The 26,524-nt window shown below is 36.8% G+C and overlaps 1 protein-coding gene across 6 annotated transcripts; it reads right to left on the bottom strand.

Moving 5' to 3' along the window:
* Positions 1–6,853: 6,853 nt before the first annotated feature.
* On the bottom strand, positions 6,854–24,237 carry LOC104445339 (putative F-box/LRR-repeat protein At3g18150). Of its 6 annotated transcripts, none has more exons than XM_010059213.3 (6): positions 24,124–24,237; positions 23,752–23,902; positions 20,253–20,365; positions 17,499–18,463; positions 16,898–17,074; positions 6,854–7,422 (listed from the first exon to the last, which is right to left on the bottom strand). In XM_010059213.3, the coding sequence occupies exons 2-6, from the start codon at positions 23,880–23,882 to the stop codon at positions 7,069–7,071; spliced, it is 1,740 nt and encodes a 579-aa protein (XP_010057515.2). In that variant the 5' UTR covers positions 23,883–23,902; positions 24,124–24,237; the 3' UTR covers positions 6,854–7,068. The 6 variants fall into 6 exon arrangements, with proteins under 6 accessions (XP_010057515.2, XP_039168677.1, XP_039168678.1 ...); XM_039312743.1 differs by having other exon boundaries at positions 17,961–18,463; XM_039312744.1 differs by having other exon boundaries at positions 18,036–18,463.
* Between the last annotated feature and the right edge of the window lie 2,287 nt (positions 24,238–26,524).

Here is a 26,524-nt window from a genome sequence, read left to right as displayed (position 1 = left end):
CTCGGCCATGGCCGGTGGAGGGAAGAAGAAGAAAAAATAAATAAAAAGTAAAAAGATCAAAATGCCCTATAATTTTAGGGTAAATATGTCATATGATAAAAGTTTTAAGTTTTTTTGTGTCACAAAAAAAAAGTTTGGGAAAATGTGTCGCGTGCGCAAAGTTCGGGATTTTTCACGTCAAAAAAAAAAAAAAAAAAATAGGTAAATTTGTCATTTTGGATCAAGTTAGGGTTTTTCATGGTTTTTTCCCTAAAATTAATTATAAAGGTTAATATTATGAAAAATACCAAACTAGTACATGAGTGATAATTTTTTTAAATTAATTCTTTAACCCTTAAAAATACAAATTGGTACAAATTTACTTATAATTAATTTCAGTTAAATTTTACCATTAAATTGCTAAATTAAATGATACGGGATAATTGACGGATATATTAATTTAAGGCGCGCATGATAAAATTTATATTTCTCATTTCTCATTTTTACGTTCACTGCAGAACAGATTTGGAACATAAATTCGTTTGGTAACGAAATTTCATTTTTCTATTTATGTAATAGATTTATATTCCAGAAATAAATTTGGAGCAAAAATCGAAGTTAAAATTTTTAGCTTATCTATTTCTAAAACGGAAATGAGAAATCAAAATTTTGCTCATCGTTCATTTTTGTCACCACCCATCACCCACTTGCTGCCCATGGGATACCGAATACCCGCTACCCGGTTGCTCGCCGCCCGCCCGCCCGCGATAGGCCCCAACCACTAGCCGTTAGCTACCGGCCACTGCAGTTCGACCGTCCGTCACCAATCACCAGTTGTCGAATGCCGAACGTCCACCGGTCATTGGCTGCTCATCGCCAATCATTGGATGCTAGAGGTTCACCACCAACTACCGGATGTTTGTCGGTGACTATCTGCCGCTCGCCACCAGCTGTTGGATGTCGGCCGCCCGCCACCCGTCGCTAAACTCTAGCCACTAGCCACCGACCTCCTGTCACCAAACTCCGGATGTCGGACGTCAGACGTCGAACTCCGAACGTTGGACGACGGTTGCCAATTGCCGAACTCCGGTGTTGGACTCCGGACTTTGGCCGCCTGCCGCCAGATGCCGAACGTCAAACTTTGGATTTTGACTGCCCGCCACTAGTCACTGGACACCGAACGCCACTCACCGAACATCGTACTCTAGCCCCCAAACGCTGGTCAATACCACTCCTAGAAATATAAATTTTATTTTATTATCAAACGAATTTTTATTTCAAAATTAGAAATTTTGAATTGTTATCAAATGTGTTTTTTACTCGAAACTCGTTTATAGAATAAAAATTGAGAAATCAATTTTTGACCAAAAATTAATTTATATTTCAGAAATTTTGTTATGCGCGCCCTAAGGTTCTAAGTCTCTATTTATCATAAGTATACTAATTTATGATATTTCATGTTATTAATCTAATTTAATAAAAATTAATGGAGGGTAAAATATATTAAAAATATATCAATTTAGAATTTTGAGAATAAGAAATTTAATTTAGAGTAAATTTGTCATAAATATATTTTTTTTATTTTTATGGTATTAACCCATAATTTTAATGTCATGAACTCTGGCGAGTCAAATTCGTGCTCTCAGGTCGAGTAACGAGATGACTAGACACAGAAAGCAAAGCAAAGCAGAAGAAGAAAGAGAAGCAGATTCCCCGTCATCGATGCTTTGTCGCATTGTTTGTGCTCTCGGGTCGAGTAACGAGATGGATCGGTCACGAACTCAGCCCGATTCTATCTTAATAAAAGAAATTTAAATTAATTAATAAGGGTTAATATTATTAAAAACATCAAACTGATACATCATGATAAATTTACTTTTAATTAATTTTCATTAAATTTTACTATTAAATTGTTAAATTTAATAATATGTGATAGTTGACAAGTATGTTAGTTTGGGATTTTTAATTTCCATTTGTCACATGTTTACTAATTTGTATTTTTCGTGATATTAATCCAATTTAATAAAAATTAATAAAAAATATGTTACAAAGGTATCAATTTAGGGTTTTTGGTAATTAAGAATTTAATTTGAGATAAATTTATTATATGTGTATCAATTTTAGATTTTCATGATATTAACCCTTCATTTTAATGTCGCGACCAATACCGAGTCAAATATGTGGAACCAAAGAGGGAGACAGATAAGAGAGTCAGGTCTAGAAGAATGTAGAAGTTCTTATGAAGAATGAAGAGAGCCTTGTTTATCAGGTGAGTTGGGAATGGATTCATAATATATCCATTTAAATTGATTCATTTTATAGACAAAAAAAAAAAAAAAATCGATTTGTTTTGGGCCTTTCATTTTAAAACCCATTATGGCTAGGCCCGCTAAATATGAGGCGGCCCATGAATCATTTCAATAAATTTGGGTTGAATGATGAGTTTATAAGGCAAATTGAAAAGGGATTTGCCTCAAATCAAAATGATTTCTCTTTTTTATTTTACTACACAGAGATCTATCAAATTTCTATTCAATTTGAAAAGATGCATCGAGCCAATGAGAGCATAAAAATGCAAAGCATATATTCCAAAGGTTGAACTAGACCGAGCAATATGTAATGGGTCCACACACTTCTAACTCTATTTATATTATATAATAACATTTGCAAATATCTCTATATAATAAAAAATGAATGCAAAGGAGGATTTCAATATCAAAATTTTACCATTAAATGCCATAAAATATCCTTTGGTACATTACAATCTTGTAATATTGATTAAGAGGCGAAATCCTCTCCTATTATATATAATTAAGGCCAGTGCCGAGAGAATTCTCGCTTTTGTGATCGTCATGTGACACAACTTTTTTCATCTACATTTGCCACATGGCAAAACACATGACAAAACACATGACATTATTTTGCCATGTGGCCCGTATTTGACTAGTAAGCTTTTTAGCTTATTTATTTATCATCTCTTAACTTTTATCTTTAATTTAAATGTCAGAACGTAGATAAAGTAACAGTTTACAGAAAATTTGTTTTTTTCTTGAATTTAAAATTGGAAAAATGGATAAACTAGAGAAAGTGTCTTCAAATATAAATGAAATATTTTTTTATTTCAACAAATTCTCTTTAACCAATAAAAAAAAGATAGAATAAAACAAAAATAAAAACATATATTCTCTGCTAAATTAATTTGCATCTTAAAACTCTCTTTCTCCCCAAAAAATCTATGAATTCCTTTGTCATTTTCAACATGCATAAGAGTGTGCTCTTTCTGGTCATCTCCGCATAGTATAAAGCAAATCAAAGGCCGTTTCCAAACAAAAATAAATTCCATGAAAACCCATGTAGGTTGTAAAGATAAATCACAATCACTCAATACCGAATGATGTCCAAATCGCCATCCAAATGTAAAATACGATTAAAACAAGATAAATCTTTAATATTTTTAAATTAGAGTATGAATATTTCTTATAATAGAATAATTTAAGATTATTTTTGTAAATTGACGAAATTATTTTATAATTATGTTTCTATTAGACACATTTCATTTGTTTTTTACATTCTTTTAATGCGCAAAATGTGTGCTCTTTCTCTCATCTAACGCAAATTAACATCAAAGCTTTGAAAAGATAGCCAGTGGCTTCGAGGAAATACTCATTGCTAGGGCAAGCAGAAATGAATACCGCAACCAAACTCCTTCGTACAATAATCCTATAGCTATCCCCTAAATAAAATGATCGAATTTGCAAAAGATTGAGATGATCATGTACATCTATTTCTTCCCAAGAAGTTATAAGTTCATAGATACCACAAGGTAGGACTCATTTTTTTTGTTTATACATATAAAAGTTGATAAGTTATTACAAGAGTCGGAATCATGTACTCTTTTCATTTTTCTCTTTGTCAGAACATCATAATAAATATTGATAGAATACTCAAATAAGAATTGACAACCTAAATCTAGTAATAAATAATCGAGAAAATCCTTTTAAACCACTCAAATTAAGGTTGCCAATTTGATATATGAGTTGTTAAATTTAAAACATTAGTAAGTTATGCAAATAGATAAGTTACTTATTATGAAATAATTTTGAAACAATCAAATGCATTCTTATTTTTATTTTATTTTTTTATTTTTCTCTTTTGTAACCTGAGAACAGCCGGCGATGTAAACCCGGGAGGCACTAGCGCGGGGACCCACCTCCCACAGCACCCCATTTAAGTCGCGCAATGTGATGAGGAGGGGAATCGAACCCTAGCCATCGTGTGGCCAACGTGCGCCCTAATCAACTCGCCTACCACGAGGTGGGTAAATGCATTCTTATTTATTATACAAATAATCGAAAAACCTTAGATAAATCAAACGGGTAGAAGTTAATAACCTTAAATTAGTCAGTAACTTATTAGAAAAAAATTGGCAAGTCGGTTAAATTAAGATTGGTAATTTGATAAAAAAATTTAGCTTGAAAATGTTAGTATCTATTGGAGATAAAATTTGGTAATTTGGAAACAATGAAGTAAAGGTTACGGAGAAAAAGGTTGATAATACAAAGTGAAGGTAAAGCAATCGTATAAAAGTCGGTTAATTATTCAAATTAAGGCCATTAATTTGGTATCAAAGTTGGTAGTTTGATATAAGAGTTTGTACCTCTAAATCGTTGTTAAATTATTTACGCAAATAAATGTTTGAAATTTTAAAACAATATAATAATGCGTTTTTGTCGGCACAACCAAGTAAATTAAGTAAATATCAATAAGTCACTCAAATATAAATGGAAATCAATCACCAAAAAAAAGTTTGTATGTCACTCAAATTTGGGTTAAGCTTGTGAGTTACTGAAATTATGGTTTATAATTTTATGTAAGAATTTGTTAATTTAAAACATAATAAGCTACTAAATTAAAAGTTAATAATTTGAAAACAACCACAAAAATATTGATAAGTCAATCCAATAAGACTTGGTATCTTCAAATTATTTGGTAACTTGAATGCGAAGGTTCGTAAATCTTTCAAATTAGAATTCGTAATTTGATACCAGAGTGGAGATATAACTCTAAAACTGCAAATTATGTAAACAAATTTTGATAACTTATTGCAGAAGTTGAAAATTCGGAAATAATCAAATAGAAATTAGTAATTTTTTTTTTTTTTTTTGTAGAAAAATGTTAGTAACTTAATCACAACCTCTTTTTTTTTTTAATCACAACCTCTTACCAACAAACTTGTTCTTTTATGATAGATAAATCCTATAACCATAATCCAACATTTTTACTTCCATGAATCTTTGAGTGAGATTGTGGCTTCTTCTAGTTCAATGCACAGAGAGAGGGTGTATTTCAATGGATGATGCACTTCATAAAACTTTGGGTTAATACCCTGAAAAACCTTAAATTGGTACACATGTGACAAATTTAACCCAAACTATTTTTTTGACCACTAAAAACCCCAAATTGGTATATTTTTAACAAATTTATCCCAAACTGGTACACGCGTGACAAATTTACTTTATGTTAGTTTTCATTAAATTTTGATTAAGTTAAATGACACGTGACAGTTAACTGGTATACCAATTTACAATTTTACGTTCCATTTGTCATAGTTTACAATTTTTGTAATTTTTTTGTGGTATTAATCCAATTTAGTGAAGTGTATATATGTCACAAATTTACCAGTTTATGGTTTTTTGCGATCGAATAAATTAGTTTTTGATAAATTTGTCATAAATATATCAGTTTATGGTTTTTTTTTTATGGTTAGTTGGAGTAAATTTGTCATTGGTGTACCAATTTGAGATTTTTCATGGTCAAAAAAATAATTTTGGGTAAATTTGTCACAGATGTACCAGTTTGAGATTTTTCAAGGTATTAATCCTAAAACTTTTGGAATGTTGATACAAGGCAAGAGTGAGGGCTTGTGAACCTGTGCTGTTCACTTAGGTAATCAACCTTACTAACTGCTTTTCGAGACTGACGCGTTGTAAGTTCATGAAATAATATTAAGCTGAGCTAAAAGTTTCTAGTTGAACAAACAAAATGGGATTTTTTTTTTTTTTTATTTCAAGTATCCTCCCTTGGCGTGGAATTTTGACTAATGGGGGGTGGATGCACATTCCATGAAAGGAATAGCGCTGCCTTGCTTTTGATACCAAGTTAGAATTTCTATAAATTTTGACGTCAAAATAGATATGGAAAATCATAAGAAATATCCCAAGTATCTATAGGAGATACCTAAATATTTATAGCACATTTAATCACATCTCCCGTGGATGTTAAGCCAAAACTCAGGGGTTGATGAAAAAATCAGTATTTATGCATACGTTTAGACAAACATCTTGGAACGGATACCTAAGATTGACCTTCATCATTGGAGAACACTTTGGATGTGACAGAAGAATCCAAGTCACTTCCAAACAGCACCCATCCAAATCAAGGTGAGGGCGATTTTGCTTGAGACCAATAAAGGTGACCCTCGCCAGTCGCTTGTGCCCAGTTGCCAACTATTGTCAAAGCCCAATGATCAGCAAAGAAAGAAGGAAAAATAAAAGAAAAAAAAATTATAAAATTATAATAAAATTAATTAAAAATTCAAAAAATTATTAAAAAAACTTGTTCACATAAGTGCAGACCGTGCTACGTACGACAGACGATATCAATGCCAATAGTTTTTTTTGTCAAAATTGGCCGGATAAATTATATTGACAAATTTTTTTAAAAGTTTTATAACTAAATTGGCCATATTAAAAAGTTTATTACTAAATTGACACAAGTTCTATAAAATTAGAACATTTTTGGTAATTTTCCCTTCATTATCTTCAAAAGTAAACTAAATAAGGATATTCAATTCATTGATGACACCATGCAAGCATGCTATGCAATATCAGCTTTATATAGCATGCTTTCTCCCAGTAAGAGGACTGAAAGTTCTACCACCACAAAAAGAAAAGAAGAACGACACGTCAGAACGAATCGGTTAATTTGCGACAGGTACATACAATTACATCTCCTGAAAATGTCAAGGTAAAATTCAGGGGTACAAAAAGGAGAAAAAGAAGTCACCGGTGTTGACGAAATGATCAGGATTTACACAGACGGACATCCTTGGAAAGGATATCTAAGAATGACCTTGGCGCTTGGAGAACACTTTGGGTGCGACAGAAGAATCCGGGCCACTTCAAGCAGCGGTGACGGTTCAGATGCTTGGGATGATTTGGAATTGGTACTGTCGATCACTATTTTGTCCAGCCAAAGTGCATTCTGGAGGAGAAACTTGAGCAGGGAAAGAACAGGTTCCCATGCCAGCAGACTGGCACCGCCATCAACAATCTCAACATGCCTGAGATGCATCAAACAATGATAGATCCTCCACTTTACAAAATTCCAAAATTCTTCTCCAGCAAAGACGCGACAGCCTGCCCTCTCCGCCTTCAACCCAATCTGCAGATGTAGAACATCATGACTAAGGAGGAGATACACATTTGGAACTAGATGAGACAAATATCGAGCTCTGAGAGTATAATATAGCATTTACAACACCAAGAGAAATATAAATCTATTGAGAATCCAAAATGTCAATTAAAAAGACAGGTACAAAAATGATTTTCAATCACAAGAAGAAAAGAAATGACAGGTTTATATGCAGTGTAGGGCTAAAATTCACAATCTGTATATGTTCAAGCAAATCTGGTGTTAAATTAACCCAGTGACCTGAGAGGGTTCTAGCAGTCGTGTACCGCAGAATTGGGTGTGCAAGTCGTTTGTATGAATAACTTCTCCAAAAGCCGCGTACTTTCGAGTATTTTTGCTATAGCCTCCGGAACTCTCTTATGGCCTGCTGTGCTGAGTAATATCAGATGCCGACATTCTAAGGATGGAAGAAACATATCTCTCGCCTCCATTAGCAACAGCGCCTAAGCATATCATCATGGTGGAAGAAGCAGAAACTGATTACTTTTACTCTCTTGAATCACTAAAGTAGATCAAACATAAGACATGCTTGCAATTCCAACAGCCTCTCACAATAGCCAACGAACCAAACGAATAAGCAAACGAGGACATCGGATTTTAGTCTTATCTAAGTCAATGTAATGCTGGACTCATAAAGGTAATATTAGCTAACAATGTGTAAAGTTCTATTATGAGAAGGAAAAAAGTATTGTCCAGCAAAAATTCCTTTAAAGCTCCATAAAATGACAACGTTTCTACAAAACAACAATTTATAAGCACGGTATCATCAAGCACCAATGAACAATATCACGATTTATCCTAAGCAAATGGCGGAATGTGTAATGTATGTCCACAACTTGAACCAGAAATAACAGGGGTAAAAAAATCAGCTCACACCTGAAGGCACCAGTTCCCCATCACCAATTTCGGGACATGATGCAGCCTCTTGAGAAGCCCCCTAACAAGATCACCACCATCAGCTGCAAAGCCTTCCATGTCGAAATTTAACTCAGCCTCAATCAAGGAGGCTACTTCATCTAGTCTGAACTCTCCCCCTTGAGAATTGCCCAACAGGCGCAATTTGAGAAGATGAGGTGCTGAAATTTTCAATGTCAAACCTTCATCATCACCAAACTCATGAGAATCAATCACCAACTCTTTACAACTTTTTGATTCAATCACGATGTGCTTGACGCCCAGGCAACTTTTCAACTCAAGGAACTCTAGAACAGGGCTGCCACTCAAAACTCTCACCATCCCATCATCGTTCAATTCCCATGTTCAATGCGCAATGTCTTCAACGAACACCAATTCACAGTGCCGAACACTGAAAAACAGCATTGGGACACATGCAAACTCACCAGCGTGGTGCAGCAGAACAAGATTCGCGGCAACACATAAACTTTGTGGCGCCGGTAATGCAGACTTACTGATACCTCTTCAATGCCGTGCTCGATGGCAAACTGGAGCCACCTATCAAGACTTGATTGCATCGAGGCGAGACAAGGAGCATCAAAGAGGAATCTTTTTGCCTTAATTGCGGTGCAGCGTGACACCACCGAGTCAACGAAATTGATGAAGCCCTTGCTTTTCTGGCTACTGCCGGGGGGCAAAGAGAAACTCATATACTGATTAGAAGTCCAAGTGGAACGCCATCGCTTGGACAAGACGCTGGTTTTGATGGCGTCTTTTGTGGTCATGAAGGAGAAGATATGAAGGATTATGGCGTCAGGCAATTGGCTGATGTGATCCACTGAGTTTCGGCTTTCATCTTGATTGGAAGCATGTAATCGAGCACGTTTGCCTGCTGATGATGATGAAGAGTAAGGTTGGCAAGAAATGTTACAAGAGGACTATATAAACTCCTATCAACACATAAGGAAAGTAACTAAACCATAAAAAGTCTCCTGGCTTTCCTTAAAAAAAAAAAGCGAATTGAGAGATAGCATGTGAAGGTTGAGATAAAAACCCTAGAGGAAAGCTTGAGCTACTTAGAGAACGGAGGCGTTACAAAGAATGGAAGAGCGAGAGAGCAATGAAATCCACTGGAGTATGAGAGTTTGCAAGAAAAATTGCAGAAGAGAAACAAGCGGGAGAGAAAATGAGGAAGAGAGAGAGGGAGAGATTTGATTAGAGGAGTGGAGGCTAACTTATTTGATTAATGGGCAGGCCAAACCAGGCTGAAGCCTTAACTCCAGGAGGAACAATTATTCTGAGTATTCCAAACTAACTACTGTTGATTTGCTTGAGGCTGACCCACAGCTAAGGAATTAGGAATTGGTTGGCTTTGGCTTTGAATTTGTGGATGCATAACGTGACATACAATATATATAAGTTATGTTAGTGCATCAAGAAACTGGATCAATACATGCATAGCAGCAGTAAATGCAAATAGCACAAAAAGATTAAAGGAATGAGGGATAGATGCACCCCGACAATGACCTTTAATTATTTTAACTTGAAACTTTCTGAGCAAGTGATACTAGATGGATAATGGATATGCAAAAACAGACAAACGATCACTCACTCATTTTCTTTTCGGTGAGCACTAAATAAAAATCTCTGTGAAGTTCATGTACTTGAATTGATCTTGAAATCTTTTTTTAAAAAAAAAAGAATAAAGTGAATTATCTTTTGCAAACATGCATCTTTTGACGCCATAAGGAGAGACTCACTTTTCAAAAAGAAATTTTGAGGCAAAGAAGTGGAAGGAAGTTACAAAATATGCAAGTTTTTGGCCCTTTCTAGTTGAACTTGTTCTTCACAGATGCATATCTGCTTCTATGAAGCAAACAACCAAGATCTTACAGTTCTTAAATCAATAAGTTAGAAATGAAATGAAGAAATTCAAATGTGCCACTGCCCATGGTATTAATGCGTATTTGAGGTTACAAATGAGCAAGAATGGCAAAAAAAGAAATTAACTTTGGGGTACTAAAACGAAAATCCACCAAAAATTCCATGTGCCAGTGGAGCATTTGCCCTATAAATAAGCAGCACGGCATGTTGTGGGTATATAAATGAGTACCATGTAAAGCCCAAAAAGAGGACAATTCCAGGGCCAGTCCTAAAATTTGTTATGCTAATGTGCTTAAGTCCTAAAACTTTCATTTTGTGCATTCAAGTCACAATACTTGCAGCTGAATACACTTGATTCATTCCATTAACTCTGTCAATTTTAAGTGGAAGGAAGATGCCACGAGTTTTTTTATTATCTTTTAATCCTATGCGGCCATTAATAAATAAAAAGTCATGTAGATTTTCCGTCCACTAAAACATAAAAGAGCTAAGATGACTATCACAAATTTTAGGACTTAACTGCACACAATGAAAGTTTTAGGACTCAAATGCTCTATCATAAAAAATTTTAGGACTTAAGTCGCTCAAAAACAATGAATCAAAATAATAATAATAATAATGATGATGATGATGATAGTGCAAGCACATGAATGAAAAATTGTGTGAGAGGAAATATACATATATGTAACTATACAAAGGGATAACAAAACACATACAAAATAAGGAAGAGAAAGAGAGAGATTTGATTAGGAGTGGAGGCAGACTTATTTGATTAATGGGCTGGCCAAACTAGGCGGAAGCCAAGGAACAATTATACTGAGTATCCAGAACCAACTACTGTTGACCTGCTTGAGGCTGATCCACAGCTAAGGCATTAGGAATTGGTTGGCTTTGGCTTTGAATTTGTGGATGCATAACTTGAGATAACATACAAAATCTACATGTTAGTGTATAAAAAAAATGGATCAATACATGCATAGCTGCATTAACTGCAAATAGCACAAGAAGATGAAAGGAATGAGGGATAGATGCACACCGAGGACAACCTTTAGAGCACTATGTAATTACTCCAACTTGAAACTTTCTCAGCAAGCGATTCTAGATGGATAATGGATATGAAAAAAAAAAGACAAAAAATTACTCTCTTTTTCTTTTCAGCAAGTACTAAATAAAAATCTTCATGAAGTGCATGTACTTGAATTAATCTTGAAATCTTAAAGAAAACAAAAACATAAAGAGAAAAGTGAATCATCTTTGGCAAGCTTGCATCCTCCAAGGCCATCAGAGAAAGTCACTTCTAAAAAGGAAAATTTGAGACAAAGAAGTGGGAGGAAGTTACAAAAGATGCAAACATATGGCCCTTTCTAGTTAAACTGAAGCTTGCTACCACTCGTTGAAAAACTTGAACTTCACAAATGCATATCTGATCCTATGAAGGAAAAAAAAACAGAGATCTCCCCATTTTTAAACCAATAGGTTTCAAATGAAACAAAGAAATTCAAATGTGCCACTGCCCATGGTATAAATGTGCATTTGAGGTTACAAATAAGGAAGATTGGAAAAAGAAATTGACTTCAGGGTAGAGAATCGAAATCCCCCCAACCGGGTTGTAGTGGGTATACAAATGTGTACTATGTAAAGCCCCAAAAAAGCACAATTCCAGGGTCAATCCCTATTTTTGTTATGCTAATGTGCTTGAACTCCTAAAACTTTCTATTCATGCATTTAAGTCAAAACAAATTTTGAAAAGTCAATGCACTTGAGTCATTTCGTTCACTCGTCAATTTTAAGGGGACGGAAGATGCCACATGACTTCTTTTATTATCTTTTTAATCCAACGTGGCCGTTAATAAAAAAAAAATGCCACATAGATTTTGCGTCAACTAAAACCTAAAAGAGCTAACTAATGAGCAAAAGTGGATGACTGTCAAAAAGTTTAGGACTTAAGTGCACCAAATGAAATTTTTAAGACTCAAGTGCTCTATCATAAAAAATTTAAGGACTCCTGCTGTACGTCCCCCAAAAAGGATATACCAAAAAAAAAAAAATAGTACAAGTACATAAATGAAAATACGTGTAAGAAGAAATATACATATCTGTAAATATATAAAGGGATAACAAAACAGAAATTCTAACTCCTACATCAATGGTATCAAGTAACAGGGACTTAAGTTGTACCTGACTCCTCACGGCTATTCCCAGCAGGGTTAGATGGCAGAGCATAAGGTCTGGTACTCTGATACTCTGTCTCCATTGTCGACATCTTCAAAGATATCTTCCCTAAATAATCGGGCTAAAAGGGAAAGGAAGCAGAAATCATTAAATTACTTCATAACAGACCAAACAAATTAAATAATCAAATTAGAAAGAAAATGAAGCAGATATCAATTTAAAACTGCAACTTAAAACTTAAGTACAATATCACAGCACTGAGCAAACCTGATCTCACTGGTGCAAAGCTAAATTTAAATATTTAAACGGTTCCAGTTACTATATAAATGCACAAATCATAGAAATTCTCGACAGATTACAAGAATAAAAGAAAGCTTCTAAAATTTTTTTAAGCAAAAGTGTATCCAGTTTGTTTATGCATCCTCTATCCACATAGAAACTACACACAAAATAAGCAAGCACTAGCTCCAGAGCCACTTCATAAAAAGCAATTAAAGATAAGAGCAAAGAGAATGAGATGCACATGGTGGACATGGACATCAAATAATACCGTGCTTGTTGCAGCAGCATAAGAATTTCCCTCAATCCTCAAGGCAATTTTATTGAGTTCTTGCAAACCTTCTCGATTAGAAACGGGAAGATGTCTCAGCGAAGTCTTCAATCTGCGTACCAAAAGAGACTTGCACTTCAGCTGAAATTATTTCGGGCCAATAATTTTTTTTTCTCAAAAATGAATAAGATTTCATCAAGTAGTACCGAGGGGGTACTTCCCCTACAAAATGGCTTACAATAGAAGCCAAACCACATACAAAATAACGCACAAAAGACATTGTAGCATTTCCAACAAACTAGATGTATGAAATTGAACTTTCCTGCTATACCAAAAGTGAAGAAATGAGCCAAAAGACAAGGAGAGGAATCATCTTAGTAATCTGTTTCTTTCTGACACACGAACTGAAAGTCCCTCTCCAAGCCCAAAGTTCATGTCACACTGTGCCTAAGGTCAATCAATTTACTCCTAAAATTGCAAAAACTGTAGCCCTAATCTTTCTGGTCCAGCTCCAACATAAAAGTAAGCGGTTCATGCTCTCTCTTCAGTCTTGCACAAAAAGAACCTATTGGCCAGTATTTTTCCTCTCTTCTAGAGATTATCTGAAGTAAGAATACATCCCCAAGCAGCTTGCCAAGCAAAAAATGGAACCTTCAAAGGAACCATGACTTTCCAAATATATTTCCATGGGAAGAGTGTGCTCTGTTGTAATTGCAAGAAGAGAGATCAGAATAGTAGGATTTGACAGAAAAAGTTCCAGAGGTATGACAATTCCACCGTAGCCTATTGTCCTCACATCTAACATTGCTCAATACAATGACTCAAAAAAATTGAGAAGCTTCAGGCTTCTAATCTTGAGCCCTACGTAAGATGTTACTTTACCACATTGTTTCTCCGTTGTCAGTCTCTCAACAATCGGCCACCCTAGCTCTCTAGTTTCTTGCTAATGCATACACATCTGGGAATAAGTCTTTGAAAGCAGTGTCTCCACACCACATGTCACCATGCAACATAGTATGCCTACCATTTCCCACTCTAATAGAAAGTCTGTATTTGAAAGCATCCCGTCCTTACCTAATGTGCTTCTGAAGCCCGACCCCATGTGCTCCTCGACTAGGCTTTGTTATATACTCTGAATCCTCCAAACCAAATTTTGCAACTAGTGCCATCCTCCAAGGGCTAGTTTTCTCCCCATTAAATCTCCACAATCATTGTCCAAGCAAAGCTTTACACACAAGAACCAATGACTCTACCCCCAACTCCCCCATTAGAAACTGCTTGTGTTACAATACTCCTATCAACTAAACGAAATCCCGGATTATCATCCCAATATCCCTGAAGAAACTTTTTTTGCATGCTCTCCAGTCTTTGCCACTGAAATAGGGATTGGAAACAAAGATATAAAGTAAACCAGACGATTAAAAAGCGCATGCTTCATCTACATAAGTCTACATCCCATGGACAAATAAGCCATCTTCCACCTACTTAAACTCTTCTCAAATCTTTGTATCATCAGATTACATGCAGCTTTTGCTTTGTAAGTGGATCCCAACTGCAACCCTAGTACTCTATAGGTATACTGGCAAACTTATAACCACTAGTCCGAGACATTTCTTGCAAATTTACATTCTCGCCCACAGGAATTATTTCATTCTTTTCCCAAATTCACTTTCAGTCCTGAGACAGCCTCAAAACATAACAGTATGCTTCTAAGTTTAAAATTTGTTTGACGTCATCCGCAAATGAAAAAAGAAATATGGAATCTTCATTACAAGCATTGTCAATTGTGAAGCCACCAATCTAACCTTTGTCAGTAGCTTTAATCAGCATCTTGCTCAACACTTTCAAAAGCAACACAAACAACAAAAGTGACAGAGGACTGCCTTAAATCTCTAGAATACTTGAAGAGACCTCTTGGACTGCCATTCACCATAACCAAGAAAATCAGTGAAGAAATGCATTTCGAAATCCATCTACACCATTGGTCACCAACACAAACAACAAAAGAAGAAATACATTCTTCTTTACACATACATTACTCCCACGATCCCTAATCATAGGCCTCCTCCATGTCCAACTTGCAAAGCACTCCTGCGTTTCTTTCCTCGAGACCATTGGCAGTAAGAATAGCATCCAATGTTTGACGAGCTTTGCCCCCTACTCTGGAACTCCTCTAGAAGGTCATTGCTAACAATCTTCAATTCTCGCAAAAAATTCAAACATAAATTTATCAGGACCTAGGGCCTTATCTCCATTACACTCCACAATTGCCCTTCTAATCTCTCCCCCCTTGAAAAGCATTTGCAGCATCTCAACCATATTGGGATCAAGAGAAGCCTCCATTTCCGGTCTCTCAAAACATCTCTCCCTGCATGAATCAGCATAGAATTCTAGATAACCACGCACTCATGGCATTTACATGTTCAACAGCCATCCCAAAAACTTCCAACTTACTGAGGAAGGTATATCTTCAATGAGCATTGGCCATCTTTCAAAGGACTTCATGTTTCTCTCATCATCATTAAGCCAAATCTCCAATAAGTCACTAAATATAAATGGAAATCAATCACCAAAAAAATATGTCTCTTGTGAGTTACTGAAATTATGGTTTATAATTTTATGTAAGAATTTGTTAATTTAAAACATAATAAGCTACTATATTAAAAGTTAACAATTTCTCTTCCATTTGCATCTTCAAATTATAACTTGAATGGGGACAATCTTTCAAATTAGAATTGGTAATTCGATACCAGAGAGATATAACTCTAAAACTCAAATTATGTAAATAAATTTTGATAACTTATTGCGGAAGTTGAAAATTCGGAAATAATCAATTAAAATTAGTATTTTTTTTTGTAAAAAAATGTTAGTAACTTAATCACAACCTTTTACCAACAAAATGACAGATAAATCCTACAACCATAATCCAACTCTTGTCCTCCATGAATCTTTTTGAGAATGCTTCTAGTTCAGTCTGGATCTCATAAAAACTTTTGGATGTTGGTACAAGGCAAGAGTGAGGGCTTGTGAGCCTGTGCTGTTCACCTAGGTAATCAACCTTACTTCTTCAACTTCTTGTTCAATTCAGCACCGAGACAATCCAGGCCTCCAGTTTTCCCACCTTGTTTCCCAAGTACCTCGCTGCCCTTTCCGGCAACCGGTGCGCCCCTCGCCCTCCAGGTCCCGGCCGTCACCCGGTCTCATGCTCTCCCTGTGATGTGGCTTCATGTAAGGCAGGGGATGGGGGAGGAGATCTGGTGGAGGAGCTGGATATATCGAGTGGGGTAGGCGGTGCCGAGGCTGCTGAAGGCAGTGATCGGCGCGGGGAGGAGGGGAGAGGCGGTGAGCTTTCAGAGGATCACGCGGTCAAGGTCTTGAGCCGAGGGCTGAGGAGGATGGGGGAGGTGGGGCTGGCTGATGAGATCGATGAAGAGTTCAGCCTCGGCGGCGGCGGCAGTCATTCCGGCAATAGAACCGATCAAGATAGGGAGGTGTTGAGAGTTTAGCTTTAAGGCATTGTGGTTGTAAGGCGTGGTAATAAGGATATTCAATTCATTGATGACACCACGTAAGCATGCTATGCGATATCCGCTTTACATAGCATGCTTTCTCTCAGTGAACGACACGTCAGAACGAATCGGTTAATTTCCGACAGGTACATTCAATCACATCTCCTGAAAATGTTAACATTTGGAACTAGATGAGACAAATATCGAGCTCTGAGAGTACAATATAGCATTTACTACACCATGAGAAATATAAGTCTATCGAGAATCCACTATGTCAATTAAATAGACAGGGACAAAAATAATTTTCAATCACGAGAAGAAAAGAAATGACAGGTTTATACGCGGCCTAAGGCTAAAATTCACAATCTGTATATGTTCAAGCAAATCCGGTGTTAAATTAACCCAGTGAACCGAGAGGGTTCTAGCAGTCGTGTACCTCAGAATCGGGTGTGCAAGTCATTTGTAAGAATAACTTCTCCAAGAGCCGCGTACTTTCGAGTATTTTCGCTATAGCCTCAGGAACTCCCTCATGGCCTGCTGCGCCGAGTAATATCAGATGCCGACATTTTAAGGATGGAAGAAACATATCTCTCGCCTCCATTAGCGACAGCGCCTAAGCACATCATCGTGGTGGAAGAAGCAGAAACTGATCACTTTACTTTCTTTAAGCACTAAAGAAGATTAAACATAAGACATGCTTGCAATTCCTAAAACCTCTCACAATAGCCAACAGACCAAACGAATGAGCAAACAAGGACATCAGATTTTAGTCTTATCGAAGTCAATGCAATGCTGGACCCATAAAGGTAATATCAGCTTAGGTGTGAAAAGTTCTTTTATGAAAAGGAAAAGAGCCTTATCCAGCAAAAATTCTGTTGATAAGATGACAAGGTTTCTCTGAAATAACAATTATTTGAGCATGGTATCATCAAGCACGAATAAACAATCTCACAATTTATCCTAAGCAAATGGCAGATGTGTAATGCATGTCTGCAACTTGAACCAGGAATAATAGGGCTAAAAGAATCGGCTTGCACCTGAAGGCACCAGCTCCCCATCACTAATTTCGTGACATTATGCAGCCTCTCGAGAAGCCCCTTGAGAAGATCGGCACGAGCCTTAACCTCATCGAGCATTTCAAAATTTAACTCGGCCTCAATCAAGGAAGATACTTCATCTAGTCTAAACTCTCCCCCTCGAGACTTGCCCAATAGGCACAATTTGAGAAGATGAGGAGCTGAAATTTTCAACATGGAAGCTTGACCATAAAACTCATGAGAATCAATCACCAACTCTCTAAAACTTTTTGATTCAACAATGATGTGCTTGACGCCCACGCAACGTTTCAACTCAAGGAGCTCTAGAACAGGGCTGCCACTCAAAACTCTCATCATCCCATCATCGTTCAACTCCGCAAGTTCAATGCGCAATATCTTCAATGAACACCAATTCACAGTGCCAAACACCGAAAAACAGCATCGGGATATGCGCAAACTCACCAGTGTTTTGCAGGAAAACAAGATTTGAGGCAATGCATAAATTTTGTGGCGGTGATTATTTAGGGTTACCGATACCTCTTCGACATCATGCTCAACTGCAAACTGGAGCCACCTATCAAGACTTGCCGATACCTCTTCAACATCACGCTCAACTGCCAACTGGGGCCACCAACCAAGACTAAACCGCATTGAGGCGGGACAAGGAGCATCAAAGAGGAATCTTTTCAACTTTTTTGCGGTGTAGCGTGACAGCACTGAGTCGACAAAAGCAATGAAGCCCTTGGATTTCTGACTACCACCAGGGGGCAAAGAGAAACTCATATACTGATTAGAGGTCCAAGTGGAACGCCATTGCTTGGACAAGACACTGGTTTTGATGGTGTCTTTTGTGGTCAAGAAGGAGAAGATATGAAAGATTATGGCATCAGGCAATTGGCTGATGTAATCCACCGCGTTCTGGGTTTCATCTTGATTAGAAGAAGGTAATCGTGCACGTTTGACTGCTGACAATGATGAAAATAAAGGTTGTCAAGAAACATGAAAAGACTATATAAACTCTGATCAGCACAAAAGGGAAATAGCTAAACACTAAGAAGTCTTCTGGCTTTTCATTAAATAAAAAATAAAAAAATCAAAGAGCAAATTGAGAGAGAGCTTGTGAAGGTTAGAGATAAAAAAACCCTGGAGGAAAGCTTGAGGCTACTTAAGGAACAGAGGCAGTTGAATGAGCAAGATGAAGAATGGAAGCAAGAGAGCGAGTGAAGTCCACTGGAGTATGACAATTTCCAGAGAAAATTGCAGAGGAACTGCCCACGGGACCCCGGGGGGTGGGGGGTGGGATTAGAGGAGTGGAGGCAGACTTATTCAATTAATAGGCGGGCCAAACCAGGCTGCAGCCTTAACTCCAGAAGGAACAATTATTCTGAGTATTCTGAACCAACTACTGTTGATTTGCTTGAGGCTGATCCACAGCTAAGTAATTAGGAATTGGCTGGATTTGGCTTTGAATTTGTAAATGCATACTTGAGATGACATACAATATATACAAGTTAATCAAGAAACTGGATCAATACATGCATAGCAGCACTAACTGCATATAGCACAAAAAGATGAAAGGAATGAGGGATAGATGCCACATGAATACCACATTAAGAGCACTTCGTGATTACTCCAACTTGAAACTCTCTGACCAAGTGATACTAGATGGATAATGGATACGCAAAAACAGCCAAACAATGACTCACTATCTTTGTGAAGTTCATGTACTTGAATTGATCTTGAAATCTTAAAAGAAAACAAAAACACAAAAGAGAAATGTGAATCATCTTTTGCAAGCATGCATCTTCTGACCCCAAAAGAGAGACTCACTTTTAACCCAAAAAAAAAAAAAAAAAAAAAAATTGAGGCAAAGAAGTAGGAGGAAGTTACAAAAGATGCAAGCGTTTGGCCCTTTCTAGTTAGACTGAAGCTTGCTTCCACTCTTTGAAAAACTTGTTCTTCACAAATGCATATCACAAATGCATATCAGATTCTAAAAAGGAAAAAACCGAGATCTTTCGGTTCTTAAATCTATAGGTTACAAATGAAATGAAGAAATTCAAATGTGCCACTGCCCATGGAATAAATTTGCATTTGGGGTTACAGAGGAGCAAGATTAGCAAAAAAAATTTAACTTCGGAATACTAAAACAAAAATCCCCTGAAAAAATCATGTGCCCATGGAGCATTTACCCTGTCAATAAGCAGCACTGCTCACAGTGGGTATATAAATGTGTACTATGTAAAGCCTAAAAAAGGACAATTCCGGGGCAAGTCCTAAAATTTGTCTTGCTAATGCGCTTGAGTCCTAAAACTTTAATTCTGTGCATTTAAGTCATACTAGTTGCAATTGAATGCACTTGAGACATTCCATTAACTCCATAAATTTTAGGTGGAAGGAAGATGCCACATGAATTTTTTATTTTCTTTTAATCATACATGGCCGCTAATAAGAAAAAAAGTGCCACATAGATTTTCCGTTCTCTAAAACCTAAAAGGACTAAGGAGCTAACAGAAGTACTAAAGTGGATGAATGTCAAGTTTTAGGACTTAAGTGCACAAAATGAAAGTAGTTTTACGACTCAAATGCTCTATATGTTCCCAAAAACAATGTATCATAAAAAAGTACAAGCACATTAATGAAAGTACTAGTTTAAAGAAATATACATATCTACAGATATATATATGCGGATGACAACATAAAAATTCTAATTCCTACATCCATATTTCCAAATGACAGGAACTTAAGTCGTACCCGAGTCCTCACTGCTACTCCCAGCAGAGTTAAATGGCAAAGCATTAGGTATGGTACCCTGACGCTCTGTCTCCATTGACAATATCTTCAGATATCTTCCTTTAAAAATAGGACTACAAGGGAAAGGAAGCAGAAATCACTAAATCACTTCATAACTGACCAACAAATTAAATAATCAAATTAGAAAGAAAGTGAAGCAGATATCAAAATGAAAATATAACTTAAAACTTAGGAGCAACATCACAGCACTGGGCAAACCTGATTTCACCAGCACAAAGCTAAATTCAGATATTAACAGTTCCATTTACAATATGAATGCACGCATAATTTAAGAACAAGCCTATCCAGTTTCTTTATCCATCCTCTATCCACGTAGAAACTTGATACAGAATAAGGAAGCACTAGCTCCCAGGCAACTTCGTAAAAAGTAATCAACGATAAGATTGAAGAGAATGAAAAGCACGTAGTGGACGTGGACACCATATAATACCAGGCTCGTTGCAAGAGCATAAACATTTTCCTCAAACCTCACAGTATTTTGCACTTCAGCTGAAATTCTTTCTAGCCAATAGATATATATATTTCCACAATGATAATTAAGATTTCATTAAGTACCAAGCAGGTACCACTGCTACAAAATGGATTAAAATAGAAGCCACCCCCATACAAAATAATGCACAAAAAGACTGTAGCATTTCCAACAAACTAGATGTTTGGAATTGGACTTTCCCGCATACCAATAGTGAAGAGTGTACAAACAATTATCCCAAAAAAAAAAAAAAAAATCCCATGAGGATTCAACTCCTTGAAATGCCTTTTTATTCCTCTTTCTTGAAATGAGCCAAAAAAACAAGGAGAGGAATCATCTTAGTCATCTGTTTCTTTCTGACACACAAACTGAAAGTCCCTCCCCAAGCCCGAAGTTCATGTCATACTATGCCTAAGGTCAACCAATTTACTCTTAAAATTATAAAAGCATAGCCAAAATCTTTCTGGTCCAGCTACAATGTCAAACTTAGTGATTCACGATCTCTTCTTCAGTCTTGCACAAAAGGCACCTATAGGCCAGTATTTTTCCTCCCTTCTAACAATTATCCAAAGTACGAATAAATCCCCAAACAGCTAGCCAAACAAAAAAAAAAAAAATGAAACCTTCAATGGAATCTGAACTTTCCAAATAGATTTTTACGGGAAGAGTGTGTTCTGTTGTAATTGCATCTGAGTAGAACAGAGGTTGGAATAGTAGGATTTGACAAAAGAAGTTCCAGAGGTACAACAATTCTACTGTAGCCTAATCGTCCTCACATCTAATGTCTCTTGATACAACCCCCCCAAAAAAAAAGAAAATTGAGAAAACTTTGAGCTTCTAATCTTGATCCCTACACAAGTTACTAAATTATGACACTGTTTCTCCATTGTCAGTCTTCCAACAATCAGCTAGACTAGCTCTCATGTTTCTTGCTAATGCACACACATCCGGGAATAAGTCTTTGAAAGCAGTGTTTCCACACCACATCATCCTGCAACATAGCATGCCTAACATTTCCCACTCTAATAGAAAGTCTGTTTTTGAAAGCATCCCAATTGTCCAAGCAAAGCTTTATATATAAGAACAAACGACTTTACCCCCAACCCCCCCATTAGCAACTCATTGTGTTACAATACTCCAATTTACTAAGTGAAATCTCAGCTCATCATCCCAATCTCCCCAGAGGAACTTTTTTGTATGCTCTCAAGTCTAATAAGACAAAAATTGTTATGTATTTCCATTAAGCTTAGGCTAGTTGGTTTACCAATAATCAGAAGTAAAACCAATTCTGAGAGAGACGCAATTGGAAGACTCATGATAGAAGCAACTTGTTGCAAGAGCTACATCAGAGGGACGCGTTTGGTTTCATCGACATGGGCATAGAGGTTTTGTCCCTTGAGAAACGGGATAACTTGTGCTCTCCATAATAAGTTTTGGATGCAGAGAGATGTATGCACCACAAAACAGGCATGAGACACTAAATTGGCCCACTAAGCAATCTACTAAGTTGACTAATTTCTCATTCCACATCAGTACAGTCCAACCACGTGTTTGAAACACCAGTAATTCTTCCAACTACGACATCTAATTCCCCATACGCCTGTTTTACCAGGTTCTACAGCTGCATGGTAATCCATCCACCATTTCAAGTCCTTGTTGGAGATGTACATCGACAATCTCCTCTGTCCAGCATACTCTATCACTCTCAACAAGTCCTTTTTGGTCTGTAACAATAAATCAAAGGATTTTCTTTGCACAAAAACCCCTTTACCTTGTAGGTATCTCCCGACAGAACCAGCCTAAAAAATTGCACACAGCAAAGAAGATAAAGAGGAAAAAGTCTTCAACATCTCAGAGAAAGCAAACAGCAGTATAAAAGAAGAGGAAAAGAGCCTACGATGTCAATGGGGGCCTTTGTCAATGGCTAGCTGGAGTTCATGGTGGTCAATGGAGGTTAGGGAGGTCGCAGGAGCTGGAAAACAGAAGAGTCAAAAGCTGGAAAAGGTTCAGGAGTACAGAGTGGGTAAGAAAAGAATGAAAGGTCAGAAGAAAAGGTTGCTGGAGATGGTCACAAAATCTAGTGTATAACAGAGCTGAAATTATAGTCATAAAATTCAATGGATAGCAGATAAAAAATCCAGTGGAAGTTGCATATTGTTCAACAAATTATGAATAACACTCTCCCAAATAAGAAAGCTAAACTCAGAAATGATTCAAAATAACACATATAGAATTCACAAACCTAAAAAATTTTGGCGATGTCTAATCCACACACATTAATAGCATCTACTCCTATTAAAAGTGGTAAGGGTGGGAGTTCAAGCATTGCACCTCAAGGTAGGCAAAGAAAAAGTTTCCTGTGGAAAACCTTTGGGCCTTAAAACCCTACAACAACTACAGTGACACGATTGAGCTGGAATGGGGAAAATTAAAATTGAGATTAATATGAAAAAACACAACCTACAAGCAATAAGATGCCTAAGAATCCTCAGGCTCTGGATAAGTAAATTTTCGTCGCCAGCATAACAGGCAATGATCCGGTAACTGTTTTCCTGCCAGAAAGCCACAAGGCCTTACCTCTGCAATTATGTTCATCTACGTTCTATGGAAAACCCTCCTGGTTGCAAACAAAAATAGAAGATAATTCATTCCAATTAAGAAAGAAATTAAACCATCTTCTTATGCTATGTAATCACCAATTTAACAAGAGCTACCGTCCTACATACCCTCTAGATCCCATATTGACAATTAACTAAGACTAAAAATTATCCAACCAGAGAAAAACTACAGCGAAAGCTACCCCAGAATTCATGTTGCCCCTCGACCTAATAACAAGACGATATTGTAAAACCATTACTTCATTAACCTGCTAAACCCTTGGAAATAGTCCCAAAGCAACAATCTATCATAAAACTCCACAATTTTCCCTACGAAAACGATAAGAACCCAAGCAAAGGAAGGAGCACTCACATCTTGTCGACAATCCTTTCCCGTGATCGGGGCGGCAACTGAGCCCTCCAACAGCCTTCATCAAGTGCAGCTTCGGTGCCCCCGCCTCCTCCGCCACCCGGCCGCGTGGGCCTCCAGTTAGCGTTGACCATCTTACCCACCAGTCAAAAACCTCAACAACCAACAACCGCACGGGGATTTAGCCCAGCAATAAGAGGAACAAAACAATCAGCACACGCCCACCCACAAGCAGATTCGAATGGCATAAACCAACACAATCAACGCCGACTTCAAGCAACCCCGACCCACGAATCCGCCCACGTTCCCACAAGACCCCATCGAAAACCCAAAAGGAACAGTCGATGGATGGCGAAAGAAGAGCGTCGACCTCACCTGTGGGAGGAGACGGAAGAGGCTATGGCAAGAGAACCGTGAAGTGGGTCTGCTTTCATTGCTATTGCATTTTGCATGAAGAGCTATTTGAAAATCATACGTCACGGACGTTTTTGGTAACATTTTCCGGGAATTCCTATTTCTATTCCAAGAAATAATTTTTGAACGAAAAACACATTTAGTAACAATACAAAATTTATATTTCTGGAATAGAAAAAAAAATAGAAGCACATTTTTACCAAAAAAAAAAAAAAAAGAATAGAAACACATTTGATAAACTTGTATAATTTTTTTTTTTATTTAATTAATTTTAAAACTTTTAAATTTTTTTTTTCTTTTTTTCTTCTTTTTGGCTAGTCGCCGGCATCGGCTATAGCCAACGATCGGCCGACAAGAGCCGATGGCCTTGCCCAACCACGACAAGGCCAGGCTGAGCCTCGTTGGGGGTCGGCGACCCTTCGGCGAGGTCACCGAACCTCGACGACTGGTCGCTAGCCATGGCCGAAGCCGGGCGATTGAACAAAGAAAAAGGAAAAGAAAAAAAAAGTGTTTCTCGGAATTGTTCCTAAGAACATGAAACGAGTTTTTCTACTTTTTGTTTTTGTCCAAATTTGTTAGGAATAAAAGTGTAAACAAACACGTTTTTGTTCTTTTTTGTTCCTCGGAACAAAATAACGAAATTTTGTTTGGGAAAAAACACAATTAAGGCGTGCATGGTTTTTTTTTATGTTCAAGAACAATTTTTTTATTTTTTTTGTTAGAACAAAAAAAGAACAAACACGTTTGTTGGCGTTTTTATTCAAAATATGTTTTTTGTTCCGGAACAAAATTGAAACGAAAATAAGAAACAAAAAAATTTATTTTTTTCCAAAAACACTTTTGAAGGACAAATTTTCTCTCTCATTTCTTTTCTTCTCTTTTTTTCTTCTTCTTTTCTTCTTCCTTTTTTTGGCCGGTCGCCGGCCTCGGCCATGGCCGCGGCTGCCGGCCGTCGAGGGCGGTGACCTCACCGGAGGGTTGTCAGCCCCCAACGAGGCCGAGCGTCGCCGGCCCCTAGCGAGGCTCGACCTCGCCTTGGCTGGGTGAGCCCGAGCTCGCCTCACCGTGGTTGGGTGAGGCCGCAGACCCTCGTCGGCCAGTCGCCGGCCATGGCCAATGCCAACGACCGACTAGAAGAAGAAAAAAAGAAAAAGAAAAAAGAAAGAAAAAAAGGAACAACAAAATTAAAATATTACAAGATTAAAAGAAACAAAAAAAAGAATACAAATTTACCAAAAATATTTTTATTCATTTTTTATTTCGGAACAAATTTATCAAACGCATCTTTCTAGTAAAATTATTAGGAACATAAATAGTTTTTATATTTACATTCAGAAACTTTAACAGAAACATAAACAAATGCACCTTTAAACAAACAGGGCCTAAACTGTCCGCAAAATAAATGGAAGGAACCTTTTTTCTAATTCAAAACCAATTTTCTATTGCACCAAAGGTCTTTTATGTCCCACTTTTGCGCTTATGGTCTATTTGGCAATCATTCTATTGTTGGAAACAATTTCTACTTATAAATATAGAATTTTTATTATGTTCCTCAAATGAGTTCATGAGCATTCAAACGTATTTTGTAATTGTGCAAAATTTTTATTTCCAAAATAAAAAAAAGAAAAAAATATATTTGGTATGACCCTACAATTTTTTATGACATGAAATTTCTTTTAATTTTTAAATAATTTTATAATATTTTTCTTTATTTTATTTTCTTTCTTTCTTTTTTTCTTCTTCCTCCCTAGCTAGTCGCTTGGCCTCGGTCATAGCCGACAATAGGTTAGACGAGAGTCAGCAAACTCGCCGGCCATCGCCAAGCCCCACTACCAGCTAGAGGGGGAAGAGGAATAAAATAAAAGAAAAAGTTAAAGAAAGAGGGGAAAAAAGAAAAGAAAAGAAAATGACTTGATTTTAGATTTGTTTCAGGAAATAAATAAGTAACTTTTTCTACCTTTTAATTATGTTTCAAATTTACTTTCAGGAGTGGAAAAAATGAAATGACATTACTAAATGGATTTTTTTTTTTTTTTATGTTATGGGAAAAAAAATCAAGAATTAACTAGTTACTAAACAAGACCTTACTGGACTGTATTGTGCCTTTTCATGGGTTTGATGGGCCGAGCCTTTAGCCTGCATGGACCCAAAAGGTGCACTTTCGAGCGTTGTTTGTTATTGTTCGGCCCGACCCAAATGATTGAGATGTCATTTCAGGAAAGTGATGTGATGGACAAGGAAGAGAGGAAAATATTACTTTTTAATAATTTTTTGTTTGATTCCAAGTCGATGGCAAATGTCAATTTGTAAGTGGATTTAAGTAAATAATTGTTTGCTTGATCAATTTGCTGACGTGATACTA

The sequence above is a fragment of the Eucalyptus grandis genome, chromosome 5 (genome assembly GCF_016545825.1).
Source record: "Eucalyptus grandis isolate ANBG69807.140 chromosome 5, ASM1654582v1, whole genome shotgun sequence".
Lineage (NCBI taxonomy): Eukaryota > Viridiplantae > Streptophyta > Magnoliopsida > Myrtales > Myrtaceae > Eucalyptus > Eucalyptus grandis.
This window is presented reverse-complemented; position numbering and strand designations above follow the sequence as displayed.

Bases quoted from the DNA above. Each gene is read 5' to 3' on its own strand.
- LOC104445339 (XM_010059213.3), bottom strand. From the start codon at position 23,882: ATGGTCAACGCTAACTGGAGGCCCACGCGGCCGGGTGGCGGAGGAGGC. The intron at 18,464-20,252 runs GTACGACTTAAG...CATCATTGTCAG, and splicing joins GAGTAGCAGTGAGGACTCGG to CAGTCAAACGTGCACGATTA. The intron at 7,423-16,897 runs GTACACGACTGC...CTACATCTGCAG, and splicing joins CTTGCACACCCGATTCTGAG to ATTGGGTTGAAGGCGGAGAG.